This window comes from Gopherus evgoodei, chromosome 1 (genome assembly GCF_007399415.2).
Source record: "Gopherus evgoodei ecotype Sinaloan lineage chromosome 1, rGopEvg1_v1.p, whole genome shotgun sequence".
Lineage (NCBI taxonomy): Eukaryota > Metazoa > Chordata > Testudines > Testudinidae > Gopherus > Gopherus evgoodei.
The window spans coordinates 303,624,478-303,641,842 of NC_044322.1; the positions used below are offsets into that span (position 1 = coordinate 303,624,478).

The 17,365-nt window shown below is 44.6% G+C and overlaps 1 protein-coding gene across 2 annotated transcripts in view; it reads right to left on the minus strand.

The window, feature by feature from the left end:
- Window positions 1-5,043: 5,043 nt before the first annotated feature.
- Window positions 5,044-17,365, minus strand: part of XPOT (exportin for tRNA) — an 82,044-nt gene continuing 69,722 nt past the window's right edge. For both annotated transcript variants that reach the window (XM_030548835.1, XM_030548834.1), the window contains 3 exons: window positions 8,147-8,218; window positions 6,105-6,161; window positions 5,044-5,613 (listed from right to left, as the gene is read on the minus strand). In XM_030548835.1, the coding sequence (XP_030404695.1) occupies window positions 5,587-5,613; window positions 6,105-6,161; window positions 8,147-8,218 (156 nt within the window). In that variant the 3' untranslated portion in view covers window positions 5,044-5,586. The remainder of the gene's footprint in view (window positions 5,614-6,104; window positions 6,162-8,146; window positions 8,219-17,365) is intronic.

The following is a 17,365-nucleotide window of genomic DNA, read 5'->3' on the forward strand; positions in this document are numbered from 1 at the left end:
GCAAATGTGAAAAATAGGGACAAGGGCTGGGGGGGTATTAGGAGCCTATATTTAAAAAAAACAAAAAAAAAACAAAAAAAAACAAAAAAAAACAAAAATCAGGACTGTCCCTATAAAATGGGGACACATCTGGTCACCCTAAAACAGATCTTTGGTGTTCTATGAAAATCCAGATTATGCCACAGTTTTTCTTCAGGATGTTGTGACTTTGGACTGAATGACAGGACTACCTTCTGTGAGGAATAGAAAGGGGAGTTTACTTTTGGCAAGAAGATTCTGGGGTCACAGTGAATTTCCTGCCTGGATAAAGCTGCCAACTCCAAAAACTCATCTTGCAAATGTGATAGGGACCAAGAAACAGGTTGTGTCAGATAGAATAGAGTGACTAATGTTCATGATTCAAAACTGTGTGGGGTCAGCACTTCTAGCACCCATGGGTCCCATATAGAAAAGATTTGTCTGACAACAGGTCTAGGTCTAGCCAGTCTGACTGGTCTGAGATATCTAGGTACTTGAGGATTATCAGAAGACCCAGTGTGTAAGATGCTACTTATATCTGACACCTAGCATGCAACAGTGGTGGGCTGGGATCCTTTTTCCCAACTATCTTGAAGAAAGCCAAGAACAGGGATGCCAGGGTCCTTGAGGCTTCTGTTGTTTTCCTGACATGAGCTAAACCTAGTCCAGATGGAGCAGTAGGCCTTTGGTGTCGAAGCCCATGTAGAGAAGAGTCAAGTCCCTACAACTTTGGAGGACAGACTGAATGAAATTAATATTCCCTCTGAACAGCCATGCTATCAGCTATGCTATCAGCTGTAGACATTTTGTGTCTGGATGAAAGATTGGGTGTTCATGACAGGTATTGGTTTCACTGATAGATGCAGTGGGAGTTCTAGTGCCCAGTCTACCAGAACTGAAAACCAATGTCCAGGAATGATCACATTTGCTTCTTCTGACCTTCCCTGGATGGAGAAATGGATATGCATAAAGGTGGCCATCTGTGTGAACTCTTAGAGGTAGTGCTACCATCTCTGGTTTTGCCATGTAATCTACAGTTCCAGAGGTTTCCCCTAGAAGAGGAGAGGTCTCCTTCCTCAGTAGAGACCATGCTTGAGTCAGAGTTCTTATATTTCTTTCCTTTTAATTTTTTGGCCCTTTTCATCTGCTTGGCAGGGGTTGCCACCCAGCCCTGGCAGGTCTCGTTACTCTTTATCTAGTGCCTTGAGTCCCCTAGATCTGTCTTCTTCTGTGTCCTCCACCTCTGAGGTCACACACTCCATACCTGGGGGCTGGGGCCTCATTGCTAGAGGCCCTGCATTTGTTTCAGAAGAGAAGCTATGTACCAGCCCAGAGCACTTAGGACTCATTTCAATATTTATGGGGGCATATGATAGCCCTTAAAATTTTTTCCCTTCCTTCTGACCCAGGTCTAAGCCCCTGAGCTGGTCAGCTGGTATCCTCCTGACCCTTGGATTGTCTCCTTGACATGGTCTGCTGTTCCTGATCAGGTCTTTCCACACTGGAGTTGGGGCTCCTTAGGATAAGTGGGGACCAGACATCTGTTCAGCTCTACAGGGCCATGCCCTGGTAGTAAGAGGGTCAAGCAGGCTGTGACCGAGGAGGGCATAATTTGCACTTGAAGATCCTGTAAGTTCTGCCTCACATATGGACACTGCTTTGGTCTGGCTCTTCAAAATTCCACAGCCAGCTAAGAAACTGCAGCACCTTTTCCAAAAACACTTGCTTGTATCCTAGGAGAATATCTGGGCTTGTTAGGTACTTAAATCTACCATGCAGTTATAGCTCCTTCCACTCATGCTTGTGGCTAGTACATAGGCAAGTGGAGTACATGACAGAGAAGATGTCGTAAGGAGATTGCAAAGGAGGCATGTGCCAGAAGGGAATATGTGGTAGAATAAGGTCACAAGAAGCCAATGCCTGAGGAGGAAGGGGGGGGGAAAAAAAACCTCAGCCTACATGGATTTGGAATCTGTGCTGGTTGACTGCTCTCACACTCCAAGAAAGTGCCCATTTAGCATCTCTCAAAACATAACCAAGAATTTTGGCTGGAGAGCCCATTCATGGTCTGGAAGGATAGTCATCCCCGGACTCCCCTCTTTGGAAGTATCTGGACATGTTTAACACTCAGAGGATGCTTTTCCTGCCTCAGTGAAGATTACAGGTACCACTTAAGAGTTAGAATTACAGTAGAACCTCAGTTTCACAAACACCAATCTTACAAATGACCAGTTATACAAACCATTTATCCTCAATGGGTGGAGGGAAGAGTAAAGTCTCACTAAACCTGAAATCCAGGCATGTAATGGTGAGTGCAGCAAGCCATTATTCATTTGCCTGAGCAGGTGGGCAAGAGGACGGTGGAACTTGGGCTCTGCCCCAAACATGCCAGCCAGCACAGCTGAAGGGGCACATGAAGGTAGTAATTAGCTATTGTCCAGGATGAAATACAGCCTGGAGCTAGCACAAAGAAATCTAGCCTAAGTCATAATTGCTATCTTGCACCCTCCAGTCTAGCCCTTAGATAATTAGGAAAGCTGTCAAGCAATTAAAAAACTTAATCGCGATCAATCACATTGTTAAACAATTTATTTAAAATCTGTAGATGTTTTCTACATTTTCAAATATACTGATTTCAGTTACAATACAGAATACAAAGTGTACAGGACTCCCTTTATATTAATTTTTGATTACAAGTATTTGCACTGTAAAAAACAAAAGAAATGGTATTTTTCAATTCACCCAAGTACTATAGAGCAATCGCTATCATGAAAGTTGAACTTACAAGTGTAGAATTAGGTACAAAAAAAACTGCATTCAAAAATAAAACAATGTAAAACTTTAGAGCCTACAGTCCACTCAGTCCTATTTCTTGTTCAACCAATTGCTCAGACAAACAAGTTTGTTTACATTTGCAGGAGAGAATGCTGTCAGCTTCTTGTTTATGTCACCTGAAAGTGAGAACAGGCGTTCTCATGGCACTGTGGTAGCTGGTGTCACAGGATATTTATGTGCTGGATGCACTAAAGATTCATATGTCCCTTCATGCTTCAACCACCATTTGAGAGGACATGTGTCCATGCTGATGATGTGTTCTGCTCGATAACAATCCAAAGCAGTGTGGACTAATGCATGTTCATTTTCATTATCTGAGTCAGATGCCATCAGCAGAAGATTGATTTTCTTTTTTGGTGGTTTGGGTTCTGTAGTTTCCACATCAGAGTGTTGCTCATTAAAGATGTCTGAAAGCATGCTCCATACCTCGTCCCTCTCAGATTTTGGAAGGCACTTCAGATTCTTAAACCTTGGGTCTAGTGCTGTAGTTATCTTTAGAATTTTATATTTGTGTTTTTTGTCAAATCTGCAGTGAAAGTGTTCTTAAAATGAACAACATGTGCTGGGTCATCATCCAAGACTGCTATAACATGAAATCTATGGCAAAATAGGGGTAAAACAGAGCAGGGGACATACAATTCTCCCCCAAGGAGTTCAGTCACAAAATTTAATTAATGCATTTTTTTTTTAATAAGTGTCATCAGCATGGAAACATGTCCTCTAGAATGATGGCCGAAGCATGAAGGAGCATATGAATATTTAGCATATCTGGCACATAAATACTTTGCAATGCCATCTACAAAAGTGCCATGCAAATGCCTCCTCTCACTTTCTGGTGACATTGTAAATAAAAAGAGGGCAGCATTATCTCCTATAAATGTAAACAAACTTGTTTTTCTTTGCAACTGGCTGAACAAGAAGTAGGACTGAGTGGACTTGTAGGCTCTGAAGTTTTACATTGTTGTGAAAGTGCAACTTACAAATGTAGATTTTTTTTTTGTTACCTAACTGCATTCAAAACCAAAACAAAGATTGCACTACAGTACTAGTATGAGGAATTGAAAAATACTATTTATTTTATCATTTTTACAGTGCAAATATTTGTAATAAGAATATACACTTTGATTTCAATTACAACACAGACTACAATATATATGAACATGTAGAAAAATACCCAAAACATTTAATAAATTTCAGTTGGTATTCTACTGTTTAACAGTGAGATTAAAACAGTGATTAATCGTGATTAATTTTTTGAGTTAATCGTGTGAGTTAACTGTGATTAATCCATAGCCCTAATAATTGGATTGTAGGTAATATAATGAAGCAAACCAGGACTCTGTTAGAGCCAGTGAAAATTTAAATCACTGAAGAATCCACACCAAGAGGGAAGTCTCTCAGTTTGTTCTTGATATCTCTCTAGAGAGCCATATAATATTTGACTTAACCCCCTCTGTCCCAAAGGACTATCCTTTTAGTCAAGAAGTGTGACAATTAGTTAAAAAGATATTTGATAATCATTGTGGGTGGGGGTGGTTGATTCCTTCCACAAGTGTATTGGAATTTGTTCCAGTTGTACCAAAGTGTGAATCTGCTAATGACTACCAGAAAGTTCAGATCCTTGCTGGACATTTCTAGGATTAGTTATTTGGCAGCCTTTCTCCTCCCAGTAATCTGGTTTGCTGTAGCCCAGTTGAAGGACAGGCTGTCATTTTTTAAATAAGTATTGTAAATCTTTAGTCTTATTTTAAAGTACTATCTAATGTAGAAAAAAATTGCTCATTCTTGATTATCTGTGGGGTATGTTGACTCCAATATCTTATGTAGATATTTATTCTTGGGAGAAAACTAGGACTCATTGCATAACTTTTTCCCCACCAAATTTTCTGATAGTAGCCTGCATACTACAGCATCAGGTGGGGAACCACAGAGGCACAAGCCATTGGTACAAATGAAATATATTGTAATAAATGCAAATTTTGCTTGGTTCATCCACACACCGGACAGTAAACATCCTAACTGACCATAGCACTTTATCAAAGTACCAACAGATTTCCTATTTCTTGCTCAAAATTAATACAATCAGTAAGCTGCAGAACATTGTGATACCTAAAGATTCAACACAATGAGTCAGAAACCTGTACTTTTTCACTACATAAAATTTATTTATAAAAAAGTAGAAACAGTTCCTATTTTTCATCATAATTTATTAAACCAATCTGTGTTTTGTAGAATATACACTTTAGCATTAAGACAATTTCAATGAAATGACTATCTACAAAAATGAGTTTGATTGTTTTATTTTTCATGTCACCATACATGAACAAATGAAATTCATGTCTCATGAAAACATCTTTTACTCAGTATCTTTAAAAATGTACAGAGTTTAATAACCACTGCTATGGTCTTAGATTTTCATATTTTTTTTATTTTCAAAATAAAAGTCAGGTATTTTACTGCTGTATGTGTTACAGCATAAACTGAAGCCATCCTGCACAAAGTAAAAGGGTTGGAATAGGCAACTTCTCATGTTGTCACATACCTTACATGTATCTAATGAGACACAGAAGCGGTGCATATTCATTTGCATTTTTCCAAAGACTAAAATATTTACTGATGTAAGCAGAAAGCAACATCTTTAAAAACAAAACCAGTTTGAATGGCACAAAAAGTTAGCATTTGTATAAATAACTGGAGTTCCTGATTATGGAACAGAGGATTCCAGTATTTTCCTTAGGGCTTTGCTCTTTGAAAGAATACCTGTTTAAAACAAAAAAACAAAACAAATAGTATATATACACACCTTGCTAAAGCTTCAGGAAATACAGATTATACATATTCATAGTATGGTTAGGTTTAATGTCTTTACACTAATATGTGCACATTAATTTGAGGGGACTGATTGTCTCCCTGAAGCTCAACACAGAAGTGGTTCCATCTAAAAATCTATTGGTGGTGGTGCTCAAATTTTTTGCAGTATAGACCAGCTATGATGAAGATAAGTATTATCATACATATTTTAGAACCAAGCCAGTTATGCCCTTTCTGTCCAAGTTATCAGTTTGATTATATAGGCCAAATGGATACCATCTCATTGGATATATGACCAAAGAAATCAAATGACAATTTAATATAGAATCATTTTGTTACGTTAGAGCACCAGAGATATGTTCTCACTTGCCTTCAAATCACTACCATAACTCAGTGAAATATGTACCACTTTAATAAGGAAACACTGAATTTAAACTTACCTTTAAGTAATTTTTAAAAACTTTAGCATCAGACTGCTGAAGTGCTTGACAAAACTCCTGTAAATGAGCAATGAGAATTAATACTGAAATATATTGTAGCTAGATGGATAAACAATACAAGTGCTTGAGATGCAATGAGTAACAGACGTTTACATTTCAGCCACAGAACTGAAGTTCATATTTTCCCCACTGTGCTTCCCCTCTCCTTTAAAAGTAGTAGTAAACTATGCATTTTACTGGCCAGTAAGGATGAATCATAGGTTTTGGCTCCCCTCAGATATGCTTCAGAGAACAGATGTTTACAGTTTTTAGCAACCCATTTTACATTTTGAATGATAACGTAAGTATAGATTGGAGAACTGAAGTCAGGAGGTCCATGGCTCTAAACTTGCCTTCACATGACTCATGGCACTGCAGTTGTGTTATCTCCTGGTTCTCCTTAAAGTTAAATCAGGATAACACCTACCTCCCTAATTTTATGCAGTACTTGCACATGCAAAGCACTACATGTGTTAAGTATTGCTAATATGAGTATTTCAAGATAAAGAGTCGTTCTGCCCTCACTGTGGCACAATTCCTGACAAAGCAATTAGAACCTTGGATCAAAGGGTAGCGTATGGATATGTAAGAAGCCTTCCTTTATCTTTACTATAAATTATCACACAAGTATTATTTATGCTGTTAAGTCAACTAGTTTCACAATTTAAGTCACACTGCAACTGTAAATATTATCTTCCAAAGAAGCAGGTCTGACCACTTCAACCTCCAAATTGACTCTCAGATCAGAATTGAAATCCTCTATTTCTACTTGGCACTCAACATCTAATCAAACTAATTCACCCAGATAACATTCAGTGTACCTTTTAAAATGCCCGAATCACATTAACTGTTGAAACAATCAAGCTTGGAAAAAAAAAAACAACAACCCACTTTCATTGCTGAAAACACTATATCTCTTGTCTATTTTTAAGTGCAAGAATGATTGTAATGTAAAATAACCTTGTATATTAGTAAGACCAAAAACACTACAGAAAATCCATACATTAAAGTTAGCAATCTTTAATATAAAAAAAATTTCTGTACCCATTTTTATAAAATCAAAATTCCTTGTACTTTAATTTCTCAGATTTAAGTCTTATTAAAAAGAAATGACAGCTACGAAATGTTTATTTTTACTACCAATATGGTAGTCACTTAAACTGGACTAACACTTGTAATAAGATCTATAGCTATATACTTTTTACTCCAGAGATTTGGACTGTGGAAACGTTCACAAATACTCAACAAAAATAATACTTAGAAGTACTTGTGCTCCCTAAGTATACATCAGTATCTCTGAGGGCAGAATTAGACAAAGCATACTAAGATGACACCTGGGCAACTCTAAAGGGGCCAAAATATTTTTTCTGTTGCTGATTTCTAGGCAAATATCTTCACAAAAACAAATGTTAATACTTTGCAGGTATCAAAATACATGATTATTGGTTTCAGACATATCTTTTGCTTCAGTTCTCCATCTAAATAAGTTTCCACTCAGTTTCTTTTGGAAAGCTGGCTGCATGACTATAACTAATCTTTTACACTGGCCTGAGGATCTAATGACAGCCATTTTCTGAGATAAGGCTTTAAATCACTGAGTTTAACAGCACTGAGTTAGTATTTGTACTGCCAACTTATGGATGGTTTTCCTGTATGCTGTATTTTAATTAGGGATGTAAAAGGTTAAACAGTAAGCATTAGGCTTACCGGTTAACCAAACTTAACCATTAACCCCAGCCATGCTGTACCAGGCCCCACGGAACTACCTCGGTTAATGGTTAACCAATTAAATGATACAATTTTACTCGTTTAACTTTAACCAATATTTACATCCTTAATTTGAAAAATGTTATTGTTTTTGTCATGTTGTTTTAGTACTACATAGCAATTGTGTGTTTTAGTGAAATGGAACAGGAGAAATTAAGCTTACCAACACAACTTTTGGTATTGTCTTCAGTTTTCACTTTTAAATATTTGAAATACCAACTAGAGAAGGTTCCTACCTGGATTATTTCAGGAGCTACCTGCAGTGAAGGCAGATATTCTTGCTGAAGATAATGAATGCATTCAGGGCCCTGGAAAAGATATCAAACCACAGTTTTGCTTGGACAAATGTAGCCTAACAATAAAAGCCATTAGGGATAATGTTTTAGGGTACATAAGGTAGTTTTAAGAACAGTTAGTTCTGGCCCTTCATGGAGAAGGTATCAGTAACAACAGTAGTACTCCAAGTAGCAAGTGTTTAAGTAAGGATACAATTTAGTCATTGAGGACCCAGATTCTGAGACTATACCAGACTTCCTTGACTTCAGCTGTCAGTGGCGGGACCAAAACCAAGGCCGCAGCCCACCTCCTCCCAGCTGCAGCCAGGGCCACACGTCCCCCCAACTCCTTTTGCCAGTGCCGGAGCCCGGGCTGTGCTCCCCTGACCCACAGTGGTGGGAATGAGGCTGCCATATACTATAGGGCTCCCACCGGTCATTCCTTCCCCCGCACCCCCCAGCCCTGTCTACCCCCATTAATTTTAATAAAAATCATGACAGGTCACGGCTCCATGAATTTTTATTTATTGCCTGCGACCTGTCCATTACTTTTACTAAAAAGAACCATGACAAAATCTTACCCTTAATTATAAGTTATTGTAAAATAAAAGATTTCTCCACGTTTCAGCATTAGTTACAAAGTTAAGAACCCCATTATATTTTACTTTTATTTGTTGCATAGAATAAAACATATGCTTTTAAAAAGAAACCTGGCTGAACTAAAACTGCAAGAGTAATGAAAGTCAAATGTTATGCTAGCCAATTTAACTAGATGGACCTTAGGGCCTTCATTTTGTCATACTTCACAACTCAGAAGTGTGCAGCATTAAGAGGAAATATATGCCAGCACATTTACCACACTCTAGCTCCACCTTAAGTTACTGCTCTCACTAAATGACAAAACTTATTGGTTTCAGAATGACTGAGAAATTCAGCACCCAGATGTACTCCTTGAGACTGATGGCTAATAGTCATCTCTGTAATAACCATCTAAATTTATGCTGTTTTATTAGGGCAAATGGCATATAAATGTAATATTACCAGGGATTTCGTGGCCATTTACCGAAAAAGGTGCCTCCAATTCACTAGGATATTTTTTCAGTGTTTATCAGGTACCTCCCTATGTTCAAGAACAAGAATTCAATCTGCCATCTAGAAGAGGCAAAAAGAATCAAATGGGTTTGTACAAGCACCAGTTATTAGCCCCATAGCTGGAACTTAGTATACAATTTTGTTTGTGAGGTATAAGAAATAGAATCCAGATAATTCTCACATATCTATGTTGGCTTTGCAGCATCGTGAACAAAAGTAACAAATAGCAGAAGCTTATTTTAGTCACTAAAACCTGCGTATCTGACACAGAATACATAAATTTGTCAAGAAAAAAAAAGTTACTAACCTTTCCATAACTGTTGCTCATAAAGATGTGTTGCTCATGTCCATTCCACATTAGGTGTGCACGTGCTGCATGCACTGTTGCCAAACATTTTTCACTCAATATCTGTTGGGCCGACTCTAGCACCCTCTGGTGTCACGCGCTTATGCATCAGTATCAGGGGGCACTGCTGGCCCCACACCCCTCTAACTTCCTTCTTGCTGGCTAACTCCAACAAAAGGATAAGAGAGCGGGCCATGGAATGGACACAAACACAACACCACTACTTACGGAAAGGATAGTAACCATTATTTCTTCGAGTGCTTGGTAATATCCATTCCACGTTAGGTGACTCACAAGCGGTACAAGGAGGTGGGCTCAGAATTCATGGAGATGTGGACTGCAGTGCTGCTCTCCCAAACCTGGCATCATCTCGAGCCTGCTGGGTGATGGTGTAGTGAACGGAGAAGGTATGCACTGACAACTAGGTTGCAGCCCTGCAGATATCTTGGATCAGGACCTGGATCAGAAATGCTGCTGATGAGGCCTGAGCTCTCATCGAATAAGTTGTCAAGATAGCAGGAAGTGGGCGGGCTGCCTGCCTGCAGTATGCCCGAACACAGGAGATTATCCAGGATGAGATTCTCTGGGCTGAGACCGGTAGGCATCTCATAGAATCATAGATTATTAAGGTTGGAAGGGACCTCAGGAGATCATCTAGTCCAACCCCCTGCTCAAAGCAGGACCAATCCCCAAATCCCTAAATGGCCCCCTCAAGGACTGAACTCACAACCCTGGGTTTAGCAGGCCAATGCTCAAACCACTGAGCTATCTCTCCCTCCTTTTGCTATTGGCACAAAGAGTTGTGCAAATCTACGGAACAGCTTGATCCTCTCAGTATAAAAGGCTACTGTATGTCTAATGTCCAATGAGTAAAGCAGCTGCTCTTCTGAATTCTTGTGCAGTTTTGGGAAGAAAACTGGCAGGAAAATGGACTAGTTAATATGGAACCACCTTTGGAAGAAAGGCCAGGTGGGGGCACAGTTGAACCTTGTCTTAAAGAACACTGTGTATGGTGGTTCTGATGTAAGGGCCCTGATTTCCAAGACCTTTCTGGCTGAGATAATCACTATCAGGAAGGCGACCTTCCAGGAGAGAAACAGCAGAAGGCATGGGCAGTGAGTATAACAGGTATGGGGAGGCTGAGCTGCAGCCGCCGGACCTCCAGTTGGGGGGGGGGTTTGGGGGTAGTTTTTGATTTATTATGCCCCATGCAGGTTCCGGACGGTTGAGGCAGCGGTATGTGCTACTGCCTCCTCAGACGCCCCGGAACCTGCATGGGGCATAGCAAAAGCTTCTTCCAGAGAAGAGAGACGCATGCTGTCATAAACAGATAGTTAAGAGTTAATGGAACAGGAGTACTTCATGTCTATCTTGCCTGTAAAGGGTTAACAAGTTCAGTGAGCCCGGCTGTCACCTGACCAGAGGACCAATCAGGGGACAGGATACTTTCAAATCTTGAGGGAGGGAAGTTTGTGTGTGTGCTGTTAGTGTTTGGTGGTTGTTCTCTCTGGGTTCTGGGAGTGACCAGACGTGCAACCAGGTTTCTCTCCAATCTCTCTGATACAGTCTCTTATAATGTCCAGAATAGTAAGTACTAGGTAGATAAAGCGAGTTAGGCTTATGTTTGTTTTCTTTATTTGCAAATGTGTATTTGGCTGGAAGGAGTTCAAATTTGTATTTTGCTGAAAGGATTTTAATTTGTACTTGTATACTTAGGCTGGGAGGGCATTCCCAGTGTCTATAGCTGAAAGACCCTGTACCTATTCCATTTTAAATTTACAAAAATAATTTTTACTGTTTTTTCCCTCTTTAATTAAAAGCTTTTCTTGTTTAAGAACCTAATTGTTTTTTTTTATTCTGGGGAGACCCCAGGGGACGGGGTCTGGATTCACCAGGGAACTGGTGGGGAGAAAGGTTAATTTTTCTCTGTGTTAGGATTACTTTCTCTCTCAGTGAGAGTCTGGGAGGGGGAGAGAGAAGGAGGGGGGAAGGTGAATTTTCCTCTCTGTTTTAAGATTCGAGGAGTTTGAATCACAGTGATCTTCCAGGGTAACCCACGGAGGGGAAGCCTGGAGAGGCAACGGTGAGGGAAAGGGTTTACTTTCCTTGTGTTAAGATCCAGAGGGACTGGGTCTTGGGGGTCCCCGGGCAAGGTTGGGGGGACCAGAGTGTACCAGGCACTGGAATTCCTGGTTGGTGGCAGCGCTACAAGTACTAAGCTGGTAACTAGGCTTAGAGGAATTCACGCTGGGACCCCATCTTTTGGATGCTAAGGTTCAGAGTGGGGAATTATACCATGACACATGCTTTTCTGCGGGCGGCTTGGCGTCTAGAGAGGGAAGGCATGGCATAGTGCAGCTGCAGCTGGCCTGGGACTCTGGGCATGGGAGCTCAGGGCTTTGGCCAGCTGAGGGCTCCTCTGGGCAGGTGTGTGTTGGGGGGGCGGGTCTCTGGGCTTCAGCTGGCTTGGAGGCTCCTGCAGCTGAGGCGGGGGGGGGGTGTCTCGTGTGTGTCTTGGGGCTCCAGCCGCAGGATATGTCTGAGGGCTCCTCTGGGTGGGAGGGTGAGAGAGTGTCTCAGGGCAGCTCGGTGCTCCTCCGGCTGAGGGGAGAGGGAGCAAGGGGTGGAACCAGGGCTAGCCTCCCCAAAAGGGGGGCTCCACTCACCACCCATGGCTGAGGGTACAATGCTAGCAGCTCAAAGGGAGGGCTTGTGAATCTTGAAAGGACCGGGTTTAAATCCCACATTGGCTCGCAAATTTGAGGATAAAGCCTTTATAAGCCTTTAAGAAAGCGAATGGACATCTCATTTGACAAGACTAACTTGCAGCTCACCAGAGGGTGGAAGGCTTAGATCGCTGCTAGGTGTACCTGGAAATATGCGAGGGCCAGACATTGTTGTTTCAGATGGAGCAGGTATTCCAGTACAGACTGAAAGGAAGACCGAGTTGGAGAAAGACCTCATTGGGAAGACCATACTGAGAAATGTTTCCACTTGGCCAGGTAAGTAGCTCTAGTAGATGGCTCCCTACTACTAAGCAAGACCTGGCGGACTCGCTCTGAACAGGGATCTGAGGGTAGCCCTGGAGTCCTTCAGACGATGGAGCTTGTGTCTGTTTGTTCTGAGAGAAGAGAAGTACCCTCGAATGGGAGGTTTTGGATCAGTTGTTGAACTGCCAACAGGAGCCCTGAGAATTGAAGCCATGAGCACTACTCCCATGACCCCTGTGGAAGCCATCATTCTGGTTGCCCCATTGGCTACAACCAGGCCCAGCTGGAGTGAGGCTCTGGCTACATTATTTCCTTCCTCTAAGAGGGTGGAAAATTCTTGCCTGGAGTCTTTAAACATCACCATACAGTCCCACATATTGTAATCGTACCTCCCAAGCAGGGCTTGTTAGTTAGAAATACAAAACTGTAACCCGCCAGTTTGTCAGAAAAAAATTATTCAACAGGTGTAGCTTTTTTGAGTCCTTCTGCTTGGGGGTAGCACTTGTCTGGTCTTGTCTGTCCCTCTCATTGGCCTGAAATCACTAGGGACCTGGGAAAGGGGTGAGAATATAAGTATTCATATCCCTTTGTTGGTACATAGCATTTCTTCTCTACCCTGTTTGGAGGTGGGAGGGAGAGAAGATGGGGTCTGCCATAGGGCTCTGACTGGACCCACAGTAGCCTCATTAATGGGTAGGGCCACTTTAGATGGGGCTGCTGCAGCCAAAATATCAATGAGGCTATGTTAAGATTTCTTCAGAACCTTGACCTCTAGCCCTAAGTTAGTAGCTATCCTCTTTAGAAGCTCCTGATGGGCTCTAAAGTCATCTTGCAGCAGCGAGCTGCTCAGCTCCTCCCTCATCTGGGGAGAAGGAAGAGGTCTGAGCCAGAGGGGGAGTTTCCTCCTCTTCTTCTGCCCCGATTATGTCCCCTGGGCCCAAATCTTGCATGCTGGTACTGGAGCTGGGGTCAGGTGCCCAGCGGAGCAGTACATGGGCCTTCCTCTCAGATGCAACTGAGTAGGACCAATAGGATGGCAGTCCCAGTACAGGAGAAATCCCCACAGATTTCAGAACAGCCACTGGACCTGCACTGGCCACTGTCCTCCAGGCCAGATACCAATGTGGGGGTCCACATGGGGGTCCAGCGATGGAGGCTTAGACTGGGTGTAGGACTTCACCTCCGACTCTGAAGAAGCATTCTCCTGTCGGTGCGGAGGACCAGTGCCAGACCTCATAGATGATAGAGGGCCCCAGTGCCAAGTACAAGCTCGGAGCCCCATCCTCCCTTCTGCTAGTCATGCTCATCAGTTCTGGTGGTTGTGCAATCGGGGTCAGGGATACTGGGAGTGATAGTAAGTCATCAGGGACTGCAAAGGTCTTCAGGTGGTTGGCGCTGTGATGACTTCTTGGTGTCGGCAGGAGGTACCACATCGGACCCCTGCAAGTGGCATGGAGTTGACAGTGCCACTAGAGGCAGAGGAGCGGCCTGACGCGCGTCACACTCCGCTGCCGTCCCCATTTGTCCTTGCTCAGCACTGGGGAGGCATCCTCTCTTGGACTGCTGTGTCTTATGCTTCTTCCTCAGCACTGGAGATGGAGAATGGTGCGGAGAAACACGCAGTGCCAGAAGGGCTCTTTGCACCAAAGCTGAGGTGTTCGGAAGACTAGCTCTCAGTCTAGCCTTTCTTTGTACGAGATGTGAAATCTGTGTGAGCCTCTCGCAGATACTTAAGACAACAGGAGTGTGGGTCACTCACCAGCATAGGCTTGCCGCAGAAGGCACATGCCCAGCCCCAGCGGCGAAGAGAGCCTCTTTATGCTAAGAGAGGGGGACTAACTATCTGCACTAATACTATTTACTCTATTTACGCTACTACTAAACAGACTAATAAACCCACTGAATAACGCCTTGCTGAAGCAAGAAGAGCTGTTCCATCGACTGTCACAGGTAGTAAGAAGGAACTGAGAGGGTGTGGGGCCAGCAGTGCCCCTTATACTGGTGCATATGCACATAGCACCAGGGGACACTAGAGTTGGCCCAACAGACACCGCTGAGGGAAAAATCTCTGGCGATGATGCACACAACATGTGCACAACTAACATGGAATGGACATGAGCAAACAGTGAAAGAAGAAAAGACGGTTACTCACCTTTGTAACTGTTGTTCTTCGAGATGTGTTGCTCACATCCATTCCAGTTAGGTGTGCGCGCCGCGCGTGCACGTTCGTCGGAAACTTTTTACCCTAGCAACTCCAGTGGGCCGGCAGGTCGCCCCCTGGAGTGGCGCCGCCATGGCGCCCAATATATATCCCTGCCGGCCCGCCCGCTCCTCAGTTCCTTCTTGCCGGCTACTCCGACAGTGGGGAAGGAGGGCGGGTGTGGAATGGATGTGAGCAACACATCTCGAAGAACAACAGTTACAAAGGTGAGTAACCGTCTTTTCTTCTTCGAGTGATTGCTCACATCCATTCCAGTTAGGTGACTCCCAAGCCATACCTAGGCGGTGGGGTCGGAGTGAGAAGTCGCGGCACGGAGCACTGCCGTTCCGAAGGCCGCATCCTCTCTCGACTGCTGTACCAGGGCGTAGTGGGAAGCAAAGGTGTGGACCGATGACCAGGTCGCTGCCCGACAGATTTCCTGGATGGGCACACGGGCGAGGAAAGCTAGCGACGACGCCTGCGCCCTGGTAGAATGCGCAGTCACACGGCCCGTAGGGACATGGGCCAAGTCATAACAGGTCCTGATGCAGGACGTAACCCACGAGGATAACCTCTGGGAGGAGATAGGAAGCCCTTTCATACGGTCCGCTACCGCCACGAAAAGCTGGGGGGATTTGCGGAAGGGTTTGGTCCTCTCTATGTAGAACGCGAGAGCTCTACGGACATCCAGCGAGTGGAGCTGCTGCTCCCTGCCTGAGGAGTGAGGTTTTGGGAAAAAAACCGGGAGGAAAATCTCTTGGTTGACGTGGAAGGCTGAGACCACCTTGGGTAGAAAGGCAGGGTGTGGTCTAAGCTGTACCTTGTCTTTGTGGAAGACCGTATATGGGGGGTCTACCACAAGGGCTCGGAGTTCCGACACCCGTCTAGCCGAGGTGATGGCTACTAGAAAGGCAGCCTTCCAAGAGAGGTAAAGCAGGGAGCAAGTAGCTAACGGCTCAAAGGGGGGCCCCATGAGCCGGGACAACACCAGGTTAAGATCCCAGGTTGGAGCAGGGGGACGGACGTTAGGGAATAACCGTTCCAGCCCTTTAAGAAATCTCGACACCGTCGGGTGAGAAAAAACGGAGCGACCGTCCGCACCCGGGTGAAAGGTGGAGATAGCTGCCAGATGGACTCGCAACGACGATAAGGCCAGACCTTGCCCTTTGAGGGACCAAACATAGTCTAAGATTTCGGATACCGAAACTTCCATAGGGCGGAGATTTCTCTCTACGCACCAACAGGAGAAGCGTTTCCATTTTGCCGAATATGTGGCTCTTGTGGACGGTTTCCTGCTGCCCAAGAGCACCTCTCTCACAGGCGTGGAGCAGCGCAGCTCGGAACCAGTTAGCCACACAGGAGCCACGCCGCTAGGTGCAGCGACTGCAGGTCTGGGTGACAGAGAGACCCGTGGTCCTGGGTAATCAGGTCCGGATGAAGGGGCAGGGGAACTGGGTCGGCTACGGCCAAGTCTAGCAGCATGGTGTACCAGTGCTGTCTGGGCCATGCCGGGGCCACCATGATCACACGAGCCCTGTCTCTGCGCACCTTCAGGAGGACCTTGTGAACCAGAGGGAACGGAGGAAACGCATAGTACAGGTGGGTCGACCACTGGATGAGGAAGGCATCCGCTATCGACCCCGGCTCCCTGCCCTGAAAGGAGCAGAACGCTTGGCACTTCCTGTTCCCCTTGGACGCAAAGAGGTCCACCCGGGGATAACCCCACCTCCGGAAAATGGAGAGAGCGACGTCCGGGCGAAGGGACCACTCGTGTGACAGGAAGGATCTGCTCAATCGATCCGCCAGCGTGTTCCGCACTCCGGGAAGGAAGGAAGCCCTGAGGTGAATGGAGTGGGCTACGCAAAAGTCCCAGAGTCGTATCGCCTCGAGGCACAGGGAGGAGGACCTGGTGCCGCCCTGCTTGTTGATATAATACATGGTCGTCGTGTTGTCCGTGAACACGGCTACACAACGACCCTGAAGCTGATGACAAAACGTTTGGCAAGCAAGGCGGACCGCTCTCAACTCCCTCATGTTGATGTGTAGCCCCACCTCCTCCTGGGACCATAGGCCCTGCGTCCGCAGGGTCCCTAGGTGGGCCCCCCAGCCTAGATCTGAGGCATCCGTTGTCAGGGATACCGAGGGCTGAGACGGGTGAAAGGGAAGACCCGCACACAATACGGACTGGTCCAACCACCAGCCGAGGGAATCTAAGACCTTCTGGGGGACTGTGATTAACATGTCTAGCGGTTGCCTTGGCCTGTAATGACTGATAAGCCACAGCTGGAGAGGCCTCATGCGGAGCCGAGCGTAGTCGGTCACAAAAGTGCACGCCGCCATGTGGCCTAACAGGGTTAGACATGTCCTCACTGACGTCAACGGGGCTGACCGCAAGCGTTGAACGATCGCCGCCATGGTCTGGAACCGCTGCCGAGGCAGCGAGGCCCTGCCCACAGTGGCGTCCAGGACGGCCCCGATAAATTCCACCTTCTGAGTGGGCCTCAGGGTGGACTTGTCTGTGTTTATCAAGAGGCCCAGACTCGCAAACATGC